This window comes from Dipodomys spectabilis, unplaced genomic scaffold, assembly GCF_019054845.1.
Source record: "Dipodomys spectabilis isolate Male_0828 unplaced genomic scaffold, ASM1905484v1 ptg000179l, whole genome shotgun sequence".
NCBI lineage: Eukaryota > Metazoa > Chordata > Mammalia > Rodentia > Heteromyidae > Dipodomys > Dipodomys spectabilis.
The window spans coordinates 9817282-9841852 of record NW_024870856.1 but is presented as its reverse complement, the minus strand read 5'-3'; the positions used below and the strand labels follow the sequence as shown (position 1 = coordinate 9841852).

The window sequence follows — 24571 nt, the reverse complement described above, 5'->3', positions numbered from 1 at the left end:
CCTTGTATCTTGAGCGAGGGGGAAATGTCCGTGGGGTGGGTCTAGGGTCTGCGGAGAGTCCCAAGGCAGGCAGGTATTATCTTTACCATCAAGCAGTTCCTTCTTTCCCTAGAGGAGAACAGAAGGAAAAGGGTTCCTACGAGAACTCTTTTGACTATACGTGTCATAGGACCTTAGAGGGGGTTAGTGAAGAGTGAGATCCAGGTATTCCCTCCTGTTCATTCCCTACCCTCATCCCTGAGGATCTACTGTCCTTATAGAAAGTGTCACACCTAGTTTTCACCAAACTATCTTACCAGTTTTCAAATGTTAAGTAGTTTATCTAATGCATTAAGAAATTTTGTGATTAATTCTCGTTACATTTTTGTAAGACCTTTGCCTTTTTGCATTTCTACAAAACAGTTGTTATTTATGTTGTAAAATGTAAATGCTGTGATCAAGTGAACAAATACTTATTGAATGCCTACTATGTGCCAGCTTCTCTGTGAAGAACAAGAGCAGTAAACAACATTGGAGAAAAAGCTCGTAGTAAAGCATTAAAAGCAATAACAAATTTAAAGGGGGAAAAAAGCCAAAGAGGCAACTGTAAATAATGTCTTTGCGATGTAATTTTGTGTGGGAGTTATTTTATGGGGGAAGAATAGAAAAAAAAACTATCTAAAATTCAGAGGAAAAAATTATCCGAGCTTAAGTATCTTTCTTATTTGTGTTTGTGTGTGTATTTCTTTTTAAGATCAGGACTTATGCAAACTCTACTGTATCGCAGAAGGATTTGATTTCTTCTTTTCTTTGTCAAATAAAGTGAAAGATGGGACTCCATGCTCGGAGGATAGCCGTAATGTTTGTGTAGATGGGATGTGTGAGGTAATAACGATCACTTATTCATTCAACAAATATCTCCAGACAGTCTCCTTTGTGCCAAGCATGCTGTAGGAGCTGAAAGACCAGACTTCTAAGAGGAGTCCCCTCCCTCCACATCACAGCCCTGTGGGGGAGCAGGCCAGAGAGCCTGTATTTATGTCACTGCTCTGTTACCATGGAAATAACTCCAGAGCTTAGCAGAGGAGACAGGGCCGATTCTTCCTTAGACGTGGGGTTGCGACATTGCGGACACCCAGGAGAGTGTCTTGATCTGGACCTGAAGGGACGCAGTGGAGGAGGGGTGTGGAGGGGCGTGTGGTGGAACCCGAGCGCGTGGGCTGCTAGAGGAGCTGAGGCAGAGCTGAGATGCTCCAGGGCCGTGCTGCCCTCTTTTAGAGAGGCCAATGCAGTCCTCAGGTCCTTCAGCCATGGGGCTGAGGGGCCAAAGTCCCAGGGGTGCCACAGAGCGACAGGTTATAGTGGCTTCTGGGCAGTAGGGAAGATGGTGGGCAGTCAGGGGAGGCAAGGCAGACGGGGCCCTGGGTACCACCTTGCTGCGCTCACGGCTGTTTCTGCGAGAGCCAGAGCCCCTCGGAGCCGGGAAGGCAGGGAACGAGCAGACAGGGGCCAGCGACTGGCTTGCCACCATTCGCAAAGTACGAAGTGACAAGACTTTTCCTGTGAACACAATGAAAAGCTTACCAGACGTGTCACACAGCGATGGGCAACATTGTTCCATGAAGAAGAATTATCCTCTTAGGTCCTTAGTGAACTGTACACACACACACACTCACACACGCACACTCACACACATGCACATTCACACACACACATGCACACACACTCACACACACACACTCACACACGCACACTCACACACATGCACATTCACACACACACATGCACACACACTCACACACACACACTCACACACGCACACTCACACACATGCACATTCACACACACACTCACACACACACACGCTGCCCCTGACACCAGGCTCTGTGAGGCCCCTTCCTGCTTCAGAACATTTGTTTGGTCTTCTAGCTCATTTTTAAAAAATATTTCATCACTTTTCATGCATATAAAAGCGATCACAAATCAATTACCTACAGTGTAACTCTGAAATGTAAGCAGCTGAAAAACTGGCATCTGAACTCCTGTGAAATTTTATGGGACCTGAATTTGCTTAGTAGCAAAATGTGCCGGCTAGATGCCTACCTACCAAAGGACTCCTGCCCCACTTTGAGCCCTGATTTTAGTGGAACTCTTGCTTGTCCTTGTGCTAAGCTGTTTACTTAGTGGAAGCCCGCCCGTGTCTCTAACGGGCTTTCTTTAGGCTCAGACCGGACATTGAAGGAGAGGATGGGTTGTGGTTCACACTCAGGGCAGCAACATAGTCTCTCTGTGCACATATTGGGTATCCAATAACTATCTGTTAACGACCCCCGCGGGTGCACTCCTCAGCTTAGTGGGAAGGAGGCACGTCTTACCGGCGTCGGTGACGTTGTCGCTTCTGTTGCTCCTCCCTTCTCCAACGGCACATGACTTCGTGGGTCCCGCAGAGAGTTGGCTGTGACAATGTCCTGGGCTCTGATGCTACGGAGGACTCGTGTGGAGTGTGCAAAGGGAATAACTCAGACTGCACCATGCACCGCGGGCTCTACTCCAGGCACCACCACGCCAACCGTGAGTGTCACGGCACCCCCTGCAGGCCTCAGCAGGGATGGCGGGGATTGGAGCTTCCCCCAGAGAGGGGCCAGAGGGGGTGGAAGTGCTCAGAGCTCTGAATGCCCCTCTGTCTCTGTCTGTCTGTCTGTCTGTCTCTGTCTGTCTGTCTCTCTCCCTCCCTCTCTCCCTCCCTCTCTCCCTCTCTCTCTCTCTTCCTCTCTTTCTCTCCCTCTCTCTCTCTCTGTCACACACACACACACACACACACACACACACACACACACACTGACCTTTGCTTTTCCAACCTTTGGTTTGGGCCAGAAGTGTTGCTACTCTACTTGAATTAAAATAGTTCTTAGGAAGAATAAAACTTCCAAGAGTTCTGCTTGCATTGATAGCTGCAGTGTTACTGATGGCCTAACAGACCTCCCGGTGCCCACCCTGGGTTCCTGCGTTCCAGTAGTAGAGAAGCCTGCGTATGTGAAATGTGTTTTCCTCTCTGCTTTATCCAGACTATTACCACGTGGTCACCATTCCTCCTGGCGCCCGGAGTATCCGTATCTACGAGACCAATGTATCTACCTCCTACATTTCTGTGCGCAATGCCTTCAACGCCTATTACCTGAATGGACACTGGAAGGTGGACTGGCCTGGACGGTACAGGTTTTCCGGCACCACCTTTGACTACAGGCGGTCCTTTAAGGAGCCTGAGACCTTAACCTCTGCTGGACCAACCAACGAAACACTGGTCATAGAGGTAGAAGCCCGTCGCTCAGTTCTGGGGCTGGGTTTGATGACCTTCCCATGTCTCTTCTAGGTTCTTAGCCTCACTGTAAGCATGCAGAAGAAAGTGAAGCTACAGAAAGCGAGAGTAATACACCCAGCGGACTGAAGGGGGCAGTAGACTTGCTTTTATCATCCCTCCCGCTCCCTGTGAGGAACTCCTGTTTCCACACACACCTGCGTTCCTGTCTGGGGTCCGCTGGTTTCTCTCCAGGAGTTCAGGGGCTGTGCAGGCTCCTCGTGAGAGGGCCTCCGGCGCCCGTTTTCTGGGCTGCCAGGTTCTGTAGTAACAGTGAGAGCCCTCAGCTGGAGCCTGTACTACATGGTGCACTCTATTTCATTACTGACTCTCACTGGCCGAGCTGCATCACCCAGCAGCTGGGCCACCGCAATCTCAGTCCTCCCGTGTACTACCCACTGCAGGACAGGCTCAGGAAGTACAAGCCCCTTGTTGGCAAAACAGGTTACCCCACAGGCCTGGGCAGGTGGCAGCAGCAGGGAGTCAGGGTGCTGAATCCCTACCTTTCCCCACTGTATCCCACAATTCAAGGAAAGTTTTGGGGGCAACCGTGGCCCCATCAACCCACCTTTCCCCATGGAGTACTGCTATCCCAACCAATACGCCCACTAGTCGGGCTTGTCTGCACCTCGCAGATCCACCTCACCCTCCGAGGGTCCTGACTCTGAACACTTCACTTCCCACCCACCATAAATTTACCATGAATCATTCCCTCGATTTCTGAAATCGCCTACCATAGAGAGCTTGAATAATCGGCCGTGTTTGGAAATGAGCCAGGCTCCTCGGGCTGAGGCTCTTGATGGAAGAGAGAGCTGGGAACCTCTCCGTGTCCCTGCTGCCGGCCCCGTGTGCCTGTCGCCCAGCGGTACCGCTGGCTCCTGGGCTGTGTTTGCAGGTGGCTGGAGTATTGCTAGGGTAGTAAGTAGGAATGAATGTCTTGAACGTCAAGGACGACAGAAGGGGTGGAATCTGTGGCTATGGCTTCATGGTAAGGTTTCAAAGTTAGCCTCCTCAGATTGTGCACATTCTGTGAGAGACTTTCACTGTTCTAAAGCTAGGAAGTGTCAGGTCCAAACACAATTCCACACTGAGCCCCGGCTCAGCCCTGCTCCCCGTGTGTGCGTGACGGGGCCTTCGCTACCATTCACGCCTCTTGCCCCTGTACCCCTGTATCCTCTCACGGAAGGGGGTGCTCTGGCTAACTCTGGGCCTGGGTGACATCGATCTACAGGCTCCTCTGCTTACTTGGACTTCAGGAGACGGTGAGGAGATGCTCTTTAGCTAGCACTTTCTGATTCACTTGACGCTGAGGCTTGGTAGGGCTGTGGCTGCGTAGGTTTCTGAGGATTTGAATAGGGGCACTCATTGAACATGACGTGCAAGGCTGAGAATCTAGACTTTCCTAGACATGCTTGAGCCTCACTCAGAGCTTCGCCCCAGGTAGAAAACTGACACGCAGTTTGGCAGATGGAGAGTGTTCGTGATATCATGCGGACCAACTTGTGGGTTGGGGATAGTAATGGTGTTGAAAGCAAACTCCTGTGTTTGGCCGGTGGCCGTTGATTTCACCACCGCTGGCTTTCTGCCTCCACAGCTTCTGTTCCAGGGCAGGAACCCAGGAGTGGCCTGGGAATATGCACTGCCTCGAGCGGGCATGGAGAAGCCGCCCCCCGCCAAGCCCAGCTACGCGTGGGCCATCCTGCGCTCGGAGTGCTCCGTCTCCTGCGGCGGAGGTGAGTCGCTCCCACGCTGCTCCTGGCCGTGGCGCAGGGCAGTCAGGGCGCCGTGGCTGCGGTCAGAACCGCACGGTGGTGTCCTCACCGCACCCTGCATCCTCACAACCAGCTCGGGGCCTCTCTGGGGATGCCACCTGCTTGCAGATCACCTAACCCAAAAGTATCATTCTCCCCCGGAAACAAGTTCTGCACAAAATGGACTCAGTCTGCATCCCCTACTTCTTTCCTAAAGCATTTTGTTCCAGTGGGTGAAGTGTGTAGTTTGACTCTTTCCAGTTTCACCCAAATGTGAGATGCCGGGACCGTGGGAAATGGTGCGGGTCCCCCTCCTCCCTGCCTTCACTCACCCTTGAACAGACCTGGCACACGAGAGTCTTCCCTCCTCATCCAGTCCCCTGATGGAGGACAAGACTTACGGGCTTCACCAATCCTAGCCCTCCCCTCCCAAAGAACAGTGGAGAAGGAGGAGCCTCTCCAGCCCCAGCGAATGGCCCCTTGTCAGGGTGTTCAGGCAAGTGCCTGTCTTGGCCCCTGACCTCTCCCACCGCTCCCACACTCCTGTCACGGTCGCAGCTGGCTTTCCAGCACTGGGCTGTGTGGACTTAGGCACTCAAGGCTTCAGATGGGATAGCTTGGAACCTGACAAATGGGCCACAAGTGCCTACATACGGGAGAGACGTACTTCTGCCACAGTTTAAATGTGCCTATCTCAGATCCAGCGGGCCTGTGCTCCACTCACTCTTGGTCACTGGTGCTCATTGCACTGCAGAGGGTCATTTAGGAAGATACGAGATTAGGTTGGAGCTACAGGGTAGAGCCCTCAGGGCTGAATCTTGGTAGTTGGGAGCAAACTGGACAGACAGACATGCATGTGCTCCTGCCAGGAGGAAGCAGACGAGTGGCCTTTGCCAGAGGCTGTACTACTTTGCTTAGGCCTCCAGTCTGATTTTTTTTAAAGATAAACCTCTTTTCTCTGTCAAGTGACCTGCCTTGGGTGTTTCTTTATAGCAGTAAGAAGCTGATTAATACAACATCCCTGCTACTTTTGATGAGTGTGTGCTTCCGTGGTGGTTGGGGGGTGAGCTGGGTTTCTGTTACGCGGAGTGTGTGTGTGTGATCAGATGTGAAACGCCACCACCGTGCACAGGTGTGCGCTGTCACTGCCGTCACCGCCGTCGGCATCCTGGGATGTCACAGGCTTCCACCGTGTTCAGACTGATCCCTCCAAGCCCTCAGAGTTGCCCTCAAATACCGGGGAATTGTTCAGAAGGCCCCCGCTCCGGGTTCCTTTGTCTTCCTCGTCTGATTCTGAGGTTCTGGAAAGTTCATGGGCTCAGTCCACTCTCCTCACACCAGGGGTCCAGCCCTCACTCTGGAGGTGATGGGGGAGGACTGCACTCTGGGTATGATGCAGTATCCACCCGCATCGGTGTAGTTTTGCTAACGGAATCGGTCCGACGTCCTTCTTTTTCTTTATGGAAGAAGGACAAAGTTGTTGGTTCCAGCTGGAATTCATTCTGTTAGTTGGAATTCATGAGAGCTTGGAGATTCTTTGATTTAAAAACAACAACAACAACAAAAACACATCATCCTGAAGAATGAACACTCCCCTTCCAGATAGTTTGGCAAAATATGAAGATGTTTAAGTGCATGCAAGTGAGTGCCCAGAGCTGGTTTCTGTAACCAGATACCGCTCCCAGGCACAGTGCTCTTAAACTCCCTGCCGCCCATGGCCAGGAGTGCTCTGTCCACAGTGGAAGCTTGGTTTTCTTTGCATTTTTTCACTTAAGCCTTTGAATTTTATGCCTTTCTCCTCTCTTATCTATTGATGTAGATCACTTTAGAAAGCAGGCCAGTGTGATGCTGGCCTTCCCGTGCACAGTGTCATTTTTCTTCCTGACAAAGTGAAATGACTGTAAGTCTCGGTGAGCAATGACTGCATGGATGCACCCTTAGTCAGAGGAAGCAAAGCTGAGTCCCGCAGAGAGCAAGCCAGTCGCTCCGTCACGCGGCCCTCTCCTGACCGCAGGGCCGTCCCCTGCCTGCTGCAAAACCAGACCAGAAAACCAAACTCCGCCAGACGGGGCTGTCCACATAGGCGTTCAGTCTTCTGAAAGAACTGAGAACTTTGCAAGCATTCAGAAAAGGGAACCTTTAAATTTAGTAACTTTATATCACTTTGTTTATAGGCATATTAGTCAGAGCTGACCCAGAAGGAGATACAAATACATGTACGTATGAGTCATCGTGTACATCTTACAAATTTATATGGCTACGTGGTGTTTATTATGAAAGATTAGCTCACATGGGCTAGAGATCCTGAAGTCCATAATCTGCTGTTCACAAATCCAAGGACCAGGTAAACTGAGGCACGATTCAGGTTTAGTTGGAAGTCAGAGATGACATCGCATCGTGTCAGTTCTGGAGCTTGGATGGCAAGGTTAAGGCTAGTACTCACTATCGAGGTAGAAATCAAACCAAAATGTTGAGTAAATAAGTCTTTGAAATGCTGTGAGCAGTGACCCAAGAAAAGAAGACAATTATCTTTCAAAAAAGAAAGTATAATTTGCATAGCTCTCTCTGACTCTAGCTTTTTGCTCCCCACTCTTCCAAATGTCAGTTAGCTGGTTGGTTCACCGTAATAGATTTTTTTTATTATTTTGTATTTTTATTTATTTATTTAGTTAGTTAGTTATTTTGCCAGTCATAGGGCCTGAACTCTGGGCTTGGGCGCTGTCCCTCAGTGCTTCAGCTCAGGGCTAGTGCTCTAGCGCTTGAGCCACAGCACCACTTCTGGCTTTTTCTATTAGGTGGTGCTGAGGAATCGAACCCAGAGCTTCATACATACAAAGCAAGCACTCTACCACTGAGCCACCTTCCCAGCCCTAGATTTTTATCCTTCCATTTCCTAGATGTGTAATCATATCTTGTCAATCATATCTATTTTCCTCTTATGTAATTTTCATGTCACTTATTTTATCTAATTCTATAAAGCAATGAACTTAAGGAAATTATTTGTAGTTTTCCCATAATAGTAGATTCTAGGCTTAAATAAATGAACAAATATTTATTTAGATAGATAAATACATTGATACAAAGATACTTAGATATAAATTTAAAGCATGTTGACATAAGGAAATTCCCATCTATTCCATGTCTCATTAACTTTTTTATAAGAATAGAGGCAGAATTTATCATAACGACTTTTATTATATTCATGGTGAAATTCATGTTTGTTCTTTCATTCTTAAAGTTGTGAAATACACTAACAGATTTTCCTACTTTTCAGTCATTCTTGCTTTCTTAGTATGAATTGCCCTCTGATGATGTATTTTTATAATGAGCTACTTGATACTACTCTCTCTGGACATACTTAGTATTTTCCACATTAACATTCTTAAGAATTATTGAGCTGTAGCTTTCTTTTGGGTGCTAAAATGTGCAAAATTTATTTCTTTCAATGGTGGAAACCATTTTATGCTCTAGCAATTTAAATATTCTTTGTTGAGATTTGAACAGATTTGAATTTCACATGTTTTTAATTTCAAAACAGGAAACCAAACTGAAGCCATTATTTATAATATCATACTTCCTAAAGCAATATAGGGGGGAGTTAGAAAATAAAAGCAGCTAAACTTTAAACTCAAAATACAAGTGGAGAAAAAGAGGTCAATTTTCCTTCAGTCTGTATCAGGAAGACCTCTAACTATCTCTAGGAAATTATAAAATTACTCAAGGCATTCTTCATTTAATTTGGATCATTGCAATTATTTAATCTCAAAAGTTGGCATGATTCTCTGAAGAATGCCTTTAAGTGGACATTCGTTTCTTTTTCTGATTTAATAGTCTCATATATATAAAGCAAGAAAAAAATATCTATTCACACTATGCCTCATTAGGGATATATGGGTGAACTGGTGGAATATATCTCTACTTTGATGAGTTTTAGCTGGCTATTCATTCTTACTAACTTGTGTGAATGTGGGAATTTACTAATGTAAGAATATATTGGCCATTGTTTCACCAAGTACTTATGAATGAGAGAACAAATTAATCCTTGCAAGCTACTGAAATTATAGAAATGAGTAGCATCTGTTCTCCACCCTCCAGAAATGCAATCCAACAGATGACACATGCACGTTATAATAAGAACCACCATGTAACACGTTTTCCCAGTTGGGAAGGAAAGATGACACTACTGCCACTTTTCCAGGACAAGTGAGCTTAAGCCTGAGCTAGCCTGATGTCAACTGCTTCTATTCTCATCAACAAATGTGCAGGGATTTCCGTACTGACGAGCAGTTCTCTACCCTGGGCACCAGCTGAGAGCCCAGTCATTGAATTCAGTTCTGACAGTGAGTTTATATACTGTTTTATTTAGCCATCAGAGAGCTGAATAACTCCAAAAAATTACAAGAATATAGGTGCCACAAGTCCACTTCAACAGTGCCAATAAATGGGTGGTTTGGGACTCAAACCCAGGGCTCCTGACTTTGAATCGCTGATCTCTGCCCCCTCCGAAGTTTGAGTCTCTGGAGTGCATTATTCCTCACTCAAGGGGCTCAGTTCTTTACACGCAGTAATGACAGCATGTTAGACTTGTTTCCACAGTGTGTTCTAGAGACAGTTTTCTTTACCAAGGGCTTAACTTTCCGGGGAATAGTGTCAGGAATTGCTGTGCACCCTTGCTTCTCCAGAACTCTCTCTTTGGTCAGTTCTCTCCTGACCCAGCTCTGAGGACCTGGGAGTGACGGTGGTCTGTCCAGTGGGTGGTGCGTGGCAGACGGCAGGCTGGGCCTTGCCAGGGTCAGGCTGCAAGGGTGAGAGGGGGAAGCGGTGACTCACACCAATGGCCCGGCCCCCATAAAAACCACTTCTCTACCTTCATGCATGTCGTCGTAGTCATCTTAAACCAGCAGTCGTGTGGTTCTGATTCCTTCTTTTTTTCTTCTCTATTAAACAGACTTCTGACGGTCATCCTTCATAATGTATGTGTGGTTGTAGTCCATTTTTATAGCATAGCAAAACATTGAAAACAAGCCATCGGCCGTGTTCACCGTTGTGGTGTGTACAGTCGAAGGGCATTGTGCACATTCCTGGGGCTGGACAGCCAGCCCTGTCCTCCTCCCACAGCTTCTGCCTGACATCGCCTCCGTACTCATGAGCAGTAACCCCTCACTCTCCCTGCCTGAACCCCGGCAGCTGCCATTCCACAGATCTCCAGGAACACTTCCTTGGCGATCAGTTGAATGAACTGAACTATTGAATGCATTAAGGGATGGTGAAAAGCAAACCAGCCTTCAGTTCCATTGATCTCATTTCCACACCTTCTGAGTTATGATTGGAAACCACATTGAACTTAAAGACACGAAAACCTGGGTGGTCATGAAATTGACAAAACATGCATGAAACATCACGGCAGTTCAGAAAAGCAGAATCGCAACAGTGGACACCTTGGATATCCACCCCAAGTGCAGCTCAGCTTTGGGGAAGAGACCTTGACAGCTCTCTGTCTGCGTGACCCCAGGGCATGGTTCTGAGTCTTTACTGCATGCCTCTGCTTCTCCACAGGGCAGATGACCACGAAGGAAGGCTGCTTCCGAGACCTGAGGGTGCCGGTGAACACGTCCTTCTGCGACCCCGAGACGCGTCCCGTCACAGGGCTGGTGTCCTGCAAGGTGTCGGCTTGTCCTCCCAGGTAGGAGCCACCTTGCTGCCCATCCTGTCTGGGCACCCTTGGCGGATGTGTGCAGGGAGTCACGGCGGCTCCCGGCCTCGGAGTGAGACTCGCCTGCTAGCACGGGTAGCTCACAGCGGCGAGGAGGCCGCGGACATGCGCTGCCCGGGCAGCAGAGCTGACACCAGTGTTTGGGTAAGAAACAGCCTGGGAAGTCTTCCATCCCCGAGTGGACGCTCCCGCAACGGCATCCGGTTCACTTTATCCCACCTCTCCTCAGTCCCGGGCTGGTGCACACTACGGCAGTAGTGACACGCGCTGTTTCAGCAGCCAAGAGAGAACATGTTGCCATTATTATCTGCTCCTTTCATTCTCGGTGCATGAGACAGACCAGATGAGCCATTTCCGGGGTCTGCCAGGGTTGGAAGGGACTGGGGTTTATTCTGGTCCCTGCACACATGAATGTGTGACAGAGAGAGAGCGCAAGAGTGCGCACTAGGGCTGTCAGCCCCATCCACCCTCTGCACACGTCTGTGTGGAAGCTCGGGTGTGGGTCAGGAGACCCCGCAGGCAGTGTGCACCTGCACGCCCCTGTTCTGCCCCTTGCCACAGCTGTGCCCGGCCTTCAGCTCTCAGCACCGCTGGCTTTGTATGCGCACGGAGACCGGCCGTGAATGAGCCCAGGCCACAGACAGTGGGGAAAAGTCACCGCAGTCAACAACTTTTGGTTGAAATTCTAACTTCAGCAAGACCTTTCAGACGGCCCGGGCCCTTAGACACTTACTCCATGACCATGTAGCACGCCTCGATGTTAAAGAACTTTCAGAAACATACACCAGGAGCACAAAGCTGAATCCTTCCTTGAGACCATCCAAGGCAGGGAAATACCCAGCACGGCCCCCCTTCTCTTTAGAGCTCTCGGTGGGGACACAGAGGCCATGTCTCAGCATTTGAGGTGTTGGACATTGTCTCCGTCTGTGTAAGCGGGTCTCTGCTGGAAGGCCCGGGCCTGTCAGCACGGCTGCCCCAGGCCGGCCAGGACCCTCTACCGCGTTGAATCAGCAGTGCCGCCTCAGCCTGCAGGCAGATGCCGCAGGAGAGGTGCTGGTCAGAAGTTAACGAGGATTTTAGCGCTTAGCCACGGAGGCCCGGGATGCCTCCTGTTGTCCCACGCTGTCTGCGGGAACATGCGAACCTTCACAGCCATGCTAGGCCCTGCCTCCAGCCCCAGCTCCCCAGAGGGCCAGACTCCATTTGAAAGCTCACTGCGGGCTTGTTCTAGGCCCAGAGTATGTAGAGAAAGAACCCTGCTGCAGGCCAAGGCAGGAGAAAATAGACCACTCCAGCCCACAGAGGGGGTCCGCGTGTCCCAGCCATCCACAAAGCTGGACACCAGCTCCAGTGACCAGGACAAGTTTTAACCATCATCCTCTGTGAGGACGAGCGCAGTAGGAACAGAGTACGGTCAGTACAGAGGCGGGGGGGGCGGGGGGAGGAGAAGGGGGGAGGGACAGGGAGGGAAAACACTAGAAAGTCGCAAGGCAAGTACGTGGAAAGGCCACGTGGATCTGTCTGTTGGGCTTGTGGACACTGGCTCCTCCCTCTCCCCTCCCTGCACAGGGACACACATTTGCCCCTCCCTCCCCGCACAGGGAGACACGTTCACCCCCCCCAGCCACGCCCCCCCCCAGGGAGACACGTTCGGCCCCAGGTGTCCGACCCTGACAGGCAGCGCAGCGGTGAGATCCGCTGGGTCAGGTTCAACTGGAAGGAGGACGTCTTCATCCACAGCCTTCTCCTGGGCAACTTAGGTGATAAAGCTCAGCATCCAGACAGACAGCCCACACCGTCTGTGCTCACACTTGGATGACTGTCAAGCCCCAGGCCCTTAGCCAGAGGGGATCCCCGAAATGATCCATTTCTGCGGGAGGGCGGCGGAGTGTTGGGGGTTCCGGGGACTCCTTGCCGGGAAGGATGGTCTGCATGTGTCAGCAATTCCAGCGGCGGCTCCTCCCTGGTGCGGAGGACCAGCCCAGACCCTGGCCTGCTCACTCTCGCCAGCCTCCCCCGCGCCAGCCCTGCCCCTCCCGCCAGCCTCCCCCGCGCCAGCCTCTGATAGGATGTGAAGCAGGCATTTTTATTCCTTGCTTTAGAAACAGCAATTATAAATCACACAGCTATGTATTTTCTTTTTGCCTGTCTGCCATCATTTATTGGAACTCTTAACTTTCTAAGCACATCTCATCTCCCATCATTTATCTTCACTCTCTAACTTTCTAAGCACGAGCACTAAAAACACACCTTTCAGAAGACAGCCTGACAATGGGAGGAAAGGGCGTGGTGGAACGCTTTCCAGATGGTCGTGAATGTGTGCATCTCTCCTCCGCTTGCTTCTAGGAATGCAGAGTTAGAGTTTGGACACAGAGAGGATGATAGCTCTAGACGAGCCCAAGGGGCCAGAGGGAGGGATGTGAGAGATGGCACACACCCCAAAAAATAAAAGAGAGAGCATGGATAGATACTGTTGCTGGGTGAGTTTTAGTCTTCCCTGAGGAATGTGTTAAAAAGGGGGTCAAATCTTCACCTGACCAATAATCGATCCCATTATTTGTCTTGTGCCTTTGTGACGTGTTACAAACCCATTAGAGAATCATTCCTTTTCAAGAAGATCTGTAGGTCAGAAACTGACTGCTTGGTATCACCCTAGGGCAATCAGAGATAAGATTCTACGGAAAAACGTTATCTGTAATGTAAGCTTACAGCAACCCTCAGAAATAGCAAAGGCAGGATGTGATTTCCTTTTTATCTATTGTCACTTTTACATATGAGTCCTGCAAACAAGAACCCCCTGTAGTGTAACCAAAGCCATGCCAACAAAGCCAGCAACTTGGTTCACTCAGTCATCTGAGCAGCTGGTGAATGCGCCACCTGCAGGGAAGAACTTTTCAAGACTCTGGTTGCTCCTTCACCCTGGGGCCTTGTGCACCCTGGGGCCCTGTGCACCCTGGGGCTGTGTGCAGAGAGCTCTCACAATTGATTCTGGGCGACTCATACATTTTCCTGGGTCCATAAAGAACATAGCTGGTCCTGCCCTGATTGCTTCTATCTCTACCGTTTGCAGGAGGCTCTTGGGAATCATCCTAGAGTTTCTCCTGTTTCCGTTGTGTGTCCCTTGCTCTCTAGTCTGGAAGCTGTTCCACAGAGCCTCAGGTTCTAACTCTCTGAGGACACAGCTGTGGTGGGTGTGGATCAGGGAGGACACTTTCTCTCTTCTGTGGCTGGCTTTTTACTTAGGGATTCAGGAGATGAGCTGACCTTAGGATCACTTGGAGAGTAGAGTTTTGCCATTAAACACAAGTGTGCTAAGTTCTGATTTTTGTACCTCAGCAAACTGTCTTGAAAACTTACCCTATGACTGGCAACTTTTTAGTATATCCTGTTAATTTCACTTTCTAATTGGCCACTATCCTTTATGTTGTTAGATGTAGTTATAGTTTCTGAATCAATTTTATGTTATTCCTAAGTAATGATCATCTTTGTCTGTAATGTCATTTTCCAACCTACAGTTTATTTTGTCTGAAATTGACAAAGCATACCACCCATTTACTTTTTTCTTCTGGTTTGCAGTCTGCTATTTGTTTATCTTTAAATACATATGTTATTAGGTTTTTCTGTGCTCTTGAGTATACAACATCCTACTGGATTTGTATGCGTCGATGTAATCTATTTGTGTGAACTATGCTTACATAGATAATGCTTATGTTTGGTTTTAGTTCTGCCAATTCCTTATGTCATCTCCTTTTTCCATGCCTTCCTAGCTTTCCTGCCCTTTCTGCTTGATGCATTTAGAGATATCCCTTTATTCTCTTGAATTCCCGAGACTGCCAGAAGTCACACTACTTTCTTTCTTCAACACTACTGTTACTACTACTACCACTACAACAATACACACCCTCCCCCACACACATGTAAATATGTAATATACACCACTTTTAACATATCCAGGACTACTCATACATAACTGTACCAAGACTCTTAGGAGCAAGTACTTCATGCATAAAGGTGGTGGCGAGATGCATACGGACTTGCGCTGTTGGAGGCAGTGCAGACAGTGGGTGGACACCAGTGAAAGCAGGAGGGAAGCAGTGAGGGCCAGGAGAGGCAGTGACGGGCAATCGAGGGTGTTTGTCACTGATTTCCCTTTCTATAAATGAAGCAGTCGCTCCTCGAGAGAGACGGAAGATGAGAAGTCGGTGCTTTGAGGGGGAGTCGCATCACTTGGGGTGGGGCAGGCCCCCACCCCAGCGCAGAGCTGTGAGCTCTAGTCAACAGCCCTTGGGGCCCAGTTGACCTGAAGATCCTGTACCCAGCCTCCCTACCAGAGAAAGTCGTGGGTGGATTTGACTTAGAATTCAGATTTTTAAAAAGCTAATCATGTTATCTACAATGCATCTCATGTCAGCGTCTGGCCAATAAAATGGTGTGCGTGCGGGTGTCAGCCTGCAGTTCTCCCGGGCGGCGGCCGCCCACACATCCCACTCACACACGGGTGTGGTGTGCGTCCTGCGGGGCCTGTGCCCCGTTCCTGAGAAAGCAAAGGAAAGTCAGCTCAGCTTGGGAAGAGAAAGACGATCTTCTACCCGCTCCCCAGCAGGGTTGGGCTGCCCCTCTCTTCCAACTGAGCTTCTTTGTAGTCCTTTATTAAATATGTTGGAAATGATCTGTGCAACTTGTGGATGTGGGGGAGAGAAAGTAGGAGAAAAATGAGGGAAGGGGTAACAAATTTGACAAGAAATGTACTTATTACCTTACTTATGTAACTGTAACCCCTCTGAACATCACCTTGATAATAAAAAGAAAAATTAGGAGTTGGGAAGGTGGCTTAGTGGTTGAGTGCTTACCTAGCACGCATGAAGCCCTGACTTCAATTCCTCAGTACCATATACACAAAAAAAAGCCAGAAGTGGCACTGTGGCTCAAGTAGTAGAGGGCTAGCCTTCAGCAAAAGAAGCTCAGGGACAGCACCAAGGGCCTGAGTTCAAGGCCCAGGACTGGCAATAAATAAATAGAAAGATAAAGGTCGATTTCTTGCAAATGTAGAACTATGGGGCCCAAAAGGGTGCACGATTTGTGGTTCCGAGACAGAAGCAGCCACACGGTCCTGCAGTGCGGTGTGCAGACACATGCGCCCTTCCTTATCAGCCACTTAGGTCACTGCTCCCCACTCCAATTGGAAGCACCTAGAAGCAAGAGTGTGCTGGGCCTTCACTGCTTGTCACCACCTGGAGAAATTATATTTGCTCAGGTGTTAGAGGAAGTGCTCTTTGTCAGCATTAAACCCAACACACGCTAAGGAGCACGATTTTAGAAGTAAGGATTTTATAAATAGGACCAAGGAGGAGGTATTACCCATAAAACCGGTCAGCAGTCTCAAACCAAGAATATCCCAGGACCGAAGCAGTCGAGGAAGTGAACTGAGTATCATGCAAACATTTTGCATCATTTTGTCAGTCCCGTATTGGTTCTTTAAGGTCCTTCATGAATCTGGTCGCCAGTTGAAAGAGTTGATTTTATTAGGATGTGTTACTTTATGTGTGTTTATAGTTTAGCTTATCTGTAAATTACTTTTGGCATTTATCAGGAATGAACAAGTAGCTTTGACTAGTGTGGTATTTTTAAAGAGCGTTGTGATTTGATAAGGAAAATACATCAATTCTGTACTTTATAAAATTTTTAAATGTATTTTTAATTCATCTATATTAGTTGTACAGATGGTTGATAGTGATAGAGCCATACATGTATGTGATGGACTTTTTACCCCACCCCTCACTTCTTTTGTCAGTGTTTAATGGGTTACAATGTTCTCCTCACCCTAAAGAAATTATAATAAAAATGGGAGCCACATGACAGCAAACTTGAATTGTTTCCATGCAGGTCTCCTCTCAGCTCAGGGCAAAGAGTCTTGAAACAGAAAACCGATTGTTGATATGCTTCTGACTGTGGTCTGTTCACAAAGGGCGACCGCAGTCTCCTAGACTGTTTGGATTTGTCTGGATCCCGTGCAGGGCGGGAATCCACACAGGAACGCCCTCTCTTCACCCGCTTCCCACAGTGTCTCGGGGTCTGACTGTAACACCAATGAAAGCCCAACCATCAGGACATCTTGGTTGCTCTTTCTCATGCGTTTAGTATGTACTTCTCCAGCTTACAAAGAGGATGGGGGAGAGGAACTCATGTCAATAATCTAGCATCCCATATGCAAAGTGAATGTAGGATTTGCGTCTTGCATCTATTACTGTTAACCTTCTGTATTACCTGGTGATCGCACACCCACGTGGTTTTGAATGCCGTGTTTTAAAGCTCGCAGTGACAAATCAGTTCCCTCTCTCATCCCGCAGACCCCCTGCAGCCCCGCCTCTGCTAACCATCCCAATGTATCTAAAGAAGTGTGCCTGCCATTGCCCTACTCACTGGTTTCAAAACGTATCCTGTTGTTACCGATGGGTGTGGACACTGGGCCTTGCTCAGCTCTCCTGCTCTCAGCAGCCTTTCCCCATCTGCTGATGGCATCTTATTAGTCCACACTGCTTTCCTATCACTCACCATTTCATCTCAATGGAACATCCTGTTTCTCTCTCCTTTCGTATCTAAAGTGGTCTAAGAGTTAAGAGTTGGCTGACTTCTTTTCCTTATCTTCTTTATAAGAATGTCAGAAGACCTGCTGCGTTCATTGACTAGTTCAATGAATATAAACTAAACATCTGCCCTGTCTGCGCCAACTCATGGGCACAAGCAGTGACCCAACCTCCCCTCCCCACGTTAAGACCGCCAACAAACATACCACTTAATTGTATTTTCGAATATTTTGTTTATAAATGTATTTTTAAACGTTAGGATGTCTTAGAAGGTGGTAGATGCTGTGGGTAAAAAGTTCAACCAATGGCAGGCAAGCAGAGTAGAGCGGTGTGGAAGGTGAGTTTGAGGTGTGCAGCTCCAAAGCAACCTGGGCAGGAGGAGGGCTTGGGGGAGAACGCTGGGTGTGGCCCCTGCTCTGGGCAATCCTCAAGCACGTCAGAGACTCGCCTCCTCCCTCTTCCCCTGGACTGCTCACTCCAGGCACCACCATCTCTTGCTCTAATCAGGATTTGTCATCCTGACATTGACCTTCTGTCTCCATTTGATCTAACATCCTCTTCTTCAATGCCGGGCCAGTAGCTGTCCTTTCTACAGCATGATGTAGACAGCACAGCTGCCTGGGACAGTTTTAGGAAAAGTGATTTTCAGAGGCCTTGTGGTTGACAGAACTCTGGGGGAGGATCCACTGTCCCTGGGCCTTCTGTGGACATGACAGCCTTGCCTGCCGTCCCCACTAGGACTGAAGAATGCTCAACTCTTCTGATGCCGGGTCCTTTCCTGGGACTGCTCCTTGTGCATCTCTCCCTGCTTCTGGAAGCTTGGTGACCTTTCATTTATCTTCATGTTCTGCATGTACTTTAGTATCCTTGAATGGATTTTACATTCTTTTGCTCAGTCTACAGCGGTTCCTTTGAAGGTGAAAAAAATTCCTATTTCAGTACGTCCATAGGACATGCTTTAGTGTTCCTCTATTTTCTTTATTATTGAGATAATATTATTTGTGTATTGTTGTGTACATTATGGTTACTTGGTGCATATATAATGTATAATGATCAAATCAGAACAAGAAAGTATTTGTTTCTTCAAGCACGAATCATTGGATGTGTTGGAAATTTCTAATGCTTGAAGTGCATCATGGGTCATTTTATTCACTAGTTACCTGACTGCTGAAGAGGTGATTTCTCTACCCTTGCGCCTGCCTGTCCAGCCTCTGCTGACCACTCTCCCTCCCCCGCTCCTATGAGACTGACAAATGAGGACCATTATGTGGAATTTGCAATTTGCATTCTGTATCTGGCTTACTTTTCTTTTAGGTGTTTATCTCCTTGTCTTTTTGTTCCAGATTTGATTTTGTCTTCTAGATTTCCTGTTGTGTTTGTTTGTTTGTTTTGTGGTTAGCTACCTGTTTGTTTTATAGCTGACTGTTCTTCTATATCTTTTCAAATGCTCATTTTTACATTTATTTCTTCTCTTTTAAGACCACACTCTTCTTTTTATTATCTTTAAACAGTTGGCATTTAACAAAGCAGTTTATAGATATGGCACATGTTGACCAATGCTACCCCTTTTAGCATTCTCATCCACCCCTCTCAACCACCCATTCCCTCACTCTTCTTAATTTTATAGAACGTACTTTGGATTATCGACTACATTCTCCCTCTATTCTCTTTATTTGTCTGCTTCTTTCCTCTTGTTGCCACCTGGCCTATTTTGAGTATCTGCTCCTTGTCGTTTACTTTTGTTGCACCTTGACTTTGTCTTTCTAAGGAATTACACTATTTAAGTTCTCCCTTGAATCTACCATATTTCAGTTAATACATTTGTATACACTTGCATACCTCCCAACCATTCTCTTCTTTTTTAAAGACACTGTAGTTAGTTATTATAGTCTCTCTCCTCCCTCCCTCCCTCCCTCCCTCCTTCCTTCCTACCTTCCTTCCTTCCTTCCTCCTTCTTTCCCTACTTGTAGATTCCCTTCCTGTCAAAGGTGTCTAGTGGTTGGATGGTAGGTTGCACTGCACTGTCTCTTATGCCTTAATTCAGACATCTCTTAATCATTAGCCTACAGATTTGTTACACTGAATCTCTGAGATGTTGGTTGTCCCCTGCTAAAGTAAGCTGTCCCTGGGACCAGAATAAGAATAAGGTTGGGCAGGAGGCAGCTTTAGTTTCTGCTCTGTCCTTGAGGATATAATGAGATAGAATTGAGATGATGCATTGGCGATGTGGGCGTTTGGGTGGCCAGGGTGCACCCGGACCTCTGGAGAGAAGAGAGGAAGCCCTCAGGTCTCGTACTGCTCACCCCAACACCTGTCACGCACATCCCACGGAGGTCACGCTCTGCCAGCATGCATTGGAATTTGAGAAAGAAATGGAGGGAACGTATCAAGTCTTCCAGGTGTAAGCATAACACTTCTGTCTGGTATCGTCACTTACAGCAGCCAGACAAGGGTCAGGAGGGCCAGAGAAGGTGAGCATCATGGAGCACCCAGGGGAATAACTAGTGGTGATGAGAGCTGGGGCGATGGAAACAGGAGAGACAAAGACTGGAATCTTCAGAACGTTAGTGATTAAATGCATTAACTATCCTGCAGCGACTACATCATCCCAGACTGTCTGGAGCATCTCTGGTTTTAAAACTGGAAGACTTATAAAACTGGAGAGAGGGAGTGGGCGGTGGCTTAGTGGTAGAGTGCTTGCCTAGCATGCATGAGGCTTGGGTTCAATTCCTCAGCACCAATATGCAGGAAAAGCCGGAAGTGGCGCTGTGGCTCAAGTGGTAGAGCACTAGCCTTGAGCTGAACAGCTGAGGGACAGCGCCCAGGCCAGAGTTCAAGCCCCATGACAGACCAAAAAAAAAAAAAAAACTGGAGAGAGACCTCAGTCTCAAGTGGACCGGGAGTCCTCCTTGTCCATGACTGACATTGAGAGATACCAATTATAGTAGAAAGTGCCCATCTGGCTGTTTCTCTTATAGTCAGTGATAATCATTTCAGATCCTAAAGAATGGTGAATCTTTGAGAAAAGAAATAGTCCAGGGTGTGTGTGTGTGTGTGTGTGTGTGTGTGTGTATGTGTATACTATATATATACATATATATGTATATATACATATGTCAGTGACATATACATATGTCAGTGTACATAAATTAACATTAAGGGCATCCTTTGGGCTCCAGAGGGCCTAATAGTGATAGGGGTATTATCACAGGAATTAATCATCAATTATACAGTCTCTAAGCCCACAAAACCTGAACCTATTCAAATAAAGGTGAAAAATTATACAAAAATATAGTCTCATATTAATCTACTTCATATACAAATGAGAGGGTAACTCTTTTAGTCATTACAATAGTCTCATTAAGTAGATGCTACTATTATACATGTAATACAGATGAGGAAACTGAGGCAGGTGGGCACTGAAAGTGTATAAGGAGAAAAGTACCTAAGAACCACATCAGATGGCCATGTACCTTTGGAATGAATCCATAAGGAAGTGTGTTTCACACTCCTAATTTTACTGAATTGGTATGGTGGGATTAGGAAATAATTTAAAGAATCCTATGTAGGTTTCTTCAATTTTTCTAATAATGCCTAACAGTCTGTCCCAACACCATTTCCTAAAATTTCTCTGCCTTGACATGGGAAGCCAGCTTTACCACAGTTTAAATACATCTGTGGGAAGGCCTGGCTGCCTGCTCTGGGCTCCTCTCTTGTTCACTGACTCACTCTGTTCACACTTGCTATTCATCAGCAATGCTATTCAGCAGCATTTTGGCATGTTTGTTCCCTGGCAGGGAAAGTTCACCTTCCACCAATGTTGTCCCAGAATTTCCCAGATCCTCTTCTTGAATGTGTTTTTCCAGATGAATGTTATATTCATGAGAATGGGAAGAGGAGACACTCTTGCCTTGCTCCTGATTTTAGAAGAAATGCTTTCAGCTTTTCACCAGTAGGTTGGGCGTGAGTTTCTCATGTATAGACTTTATAATCTTGTAATTGACATTCTCCAAAAGTTTGCTAAAATTCAGCAATGAAAATCTTATTGCATTTAGATTGATTTAGGCAAAATTGAATCTTGAAAGCCTAGAATCTATCAGAACCCATTTTTTTCTTTAATACTCTATTTGGTTCTTGATTGGCTATTGTTCATAGACTTACTCACCTAAATGAATATGAGTATGTACATATTTTTCTGAATATTTTTATTTTAGTAACATGAACAAAAATTTTGTATCACAATATTTTAGTTTTATCTTTTGAAATATAAAACATGAGCTTCAAGCACTAAAATATTATTTTCTATCAGTACGCTCTGTTTTTAATTTTATATTCTATTAATGATCATTTTGGTCTCCTCTAGAGTCTATCCCTTTCTCCTACCCCTGAATCATATTCAACTGCAATGGAAAGTTTTTCGACAGAAACAGGAAAATACATCTCTTTTTGTCCCTTAGCAGAATTAGAATGTTGTCTACATTTTATGAAGTGTGGCCATTCATTTAATAGTGTTGCCCACTGCATTTGTATTTGTTTTTCATAATAGGCAAACATCTGCTTATTTCTACCTCCTCAAAAATGCCTTCATTTAACTAATTACTTTTATTGTGAATTTGGAATATTTCAAGAGATTATGATGTTCTACATTGGGTACAGAGTAGAGAAACCCCACACCTACTCCAGGAACCCCAGGACATTGTAGCCTCAGGCTCTGGGGCTGAAGAGCCTCTGTGAGTTGTCCTTGATCAGCCTCCTCCATCACCAGAGACCTGGGCTCTGGAGGCAAAGGATGAGATCTCACTAGAGCCAAAGATTGAAAGAAAATTGCTGTCTACTGAATCCCTGTGTGTTTGTGTGAACCTATGTCAGTGCAAGTCACTGAAGGAGGCACCTCTCTGCATAGCCACTGCTCAAAAGAGTAAGCTCCATGATTTAAATTTGTGAATTCAAGTAAAGCATATCCTCATTCTGAGCCAAATTGTATGTGGTCTGTAATGCATCAAACCATCTTTGCATTCCTGTGAGCAATCCTAGCAATCCTAGTGGATTGTTGTGTATTCTTTAATGTACAGGTAGCTTTAATGTGATGGTACTTCCATTATAGTTTGGCGTATGTTTAATAAGATTAGAGTGTGAATCATTTGTGTGCTGTTTTTCAATATGTCTTACATTAATTCTTTCATCTAGCTTCTTCCTGACTTTTTTTCGTACATTTTTTATTGTGAAAATACTGCACAGAAGGATGACTGTTGCATGAGCAAGTTAATGAGTACATTTCCTATTGAGCATTGTTGCCTCTTCCTTCCTTTTTCCCCTACCATCCCTTCCCTCCCACCACAACTCCCGCCGCTCCTCCGCCAAAATTGTAAAGTTCGTTTTCAATATAGTGTCTCATATATCTCATTATTATAGTGGGTCAACCTGTATTCCTATTTAAGTATTTTGTTTTTAAGTACTTCATGTTTTTCCAACGTTACTTTCTTTTCGTGCTTTTGTCTTTTTTCTCCTTTCTCCTCTGGTTATTTAGAAAATATATATTGCTAACATTGCTATACTTATCTCTACAATTTAAAATTAGACATCAGCATATATTTTCTATCTTCACAAATGAAACTAAGTCCATAGAGAGCACGTGAGGCCACTTGAAGCAAGGAGCTCCTGTCTGTCTCCGTCCTGCTCTGCTCTCTTCACCTCAGTGAAGATCCCAGCCTTTCTGACAGCTGTTCACGAGCTTTTCAGTTCAGTTCAGTTTCAATATTATTTTCTTTTGTATAACTGTGTTCTTCCATAATTATAACTTGTGAATTTGTTTCATAATCTTGACTATGGCTGTGTAGGTTTGGTGGTCTGTTCAAATGATTCAAGAGGCTGAGCCAAACTTCTGACACTGAGGCTTTCTCATTCCTCAGTTTGAAAGACAAAGCTTCTCCCAGCTGGAGGATATGCATCTCAGGGAGTTTTTGTTGTTGCTTCTTTTGGTTTGGCTGAGGTTGGGTTTTGTTTCTTAAAGGATGATTGGTTTCCTAGGTATACACGAGATGTTCTACTCCTTCACCCACCTGATGTCACGTTTGCCCTGTCATATTCTGTCTTTCTTAGTGATATGCTCACAGAAGTGTCCATTTCACTTACATTTCTTAACAGTCTATTTTGTGAATCATGTTTGCTGAAATCAGTCTCCCCTCAGTTTCTGAGTGTTGCATATATTTTTGTATGGTATTTTGTAGAAAGTATAGAGATGTCTGTCCAAATCATGTAGACAAGACATGTAGGGTAGACTCCCAGTGCTGGTTCTATCCTTGGCTGTGCCTCTCCAACGGCACTATGGACCATACATGATGGTCTGCAACATGAGTAAAAATTTCATTTGTATTATTCAGATCTGTTCAACTACTCGTCTGGCTTTTTGAGGAAAGGAATCTGTACTGCTTCTCTGGCACTACTTTCCCAAAAATCGCCAAGAAGAAGAAGGAGAAGATGAAAAGCTTTAAGACAAAGGAGAAGGAGGGGAAGAGGGAGAAGGAAAGGGAAGAGGAGAAGGAAGAGGAAGTAGAGAAGAAGGAAAAAGAAAAGAAAGGAGAAGAGGAGGAGGAAGAAGAAAGGAGGAGAAAATTTTTAGACAGATGTTAGTCATCAGCATGGTGTACATTCATCAAATCATGCAGTGTTATAGTTACCAAGACATGCACTTGGAATTCCAGGAGCATTATCATCTGTGAAGATGATACTGCCTTTCTTCCTGGGGTGAAGCATGCTAGGGAAGGGTTCTCGAGAACTAACAGCTAACTGCATTCCCCCAGGGGTTACAGACTGTGACCCCATTTGTTCCTCTGGTTGTGGGTCTCATGATGGTCCAGAGAACAGGTGCTGGCCTCTGGCCTCAGGCTATGGACAGGAGCCAGACTCTGTCACCTGCTTCTCTATACTTTTGGGCACATTAGGAAGCATCTTTGAACCTCAGTTCCATTATCTCTACAGTGGATACAATAATTTTGTTGTGAGCCTTGTACATCAGGTAACATTACAGGCATCATTGGAGCTCAATAACCTAGAGAGATTAGGGTGTTGGATGGAACAACACAGACTGTTGACAGTTTGTTCAGAGTCTTAATGTATTGGTTTTCTACTTAAAATACATTTATTTCTTGAGGACAATTAGGTCTTTGCATCCTGTTGGATGTCATTTACT

At 46.5% G+C, this 24571-nt stretch overlaps 1 protein-coding gene across 1 annotated transcript in view; it reads left to right on the top strand.

The window, feature by feature from the left end:
* Positions 1 to 24571, top strand: part of Adamts16 (ADAM metallopeptidase with thrombospondin type 1 motif 16) — a 99946-nt gene that overhangs the window by 57737 nt on the left and 17638 nt on the right. The window contains exons 14-18 of the mRNA XM_042695198.1: positions 734 to 864; positions 2427 to 2550; positions 3045 to 3289; positions 4929 to 5067; positions 10642 to 10768. Coding sequence (XP_042551132.1) covers positions 734 to 864; positions 2427 to 2550; positions 3045 to 3289; positions 4929 to 5067; positions 10642 to 10768 — 766 coding nt within the window. The remainder of the gene's footprint in view (positions 1 to 733; positions 865 to 2426; positions 2551 to 3044; positions 3290 to 4928; positions 5068 to 10641; positions 10769 to 24571) is intronic.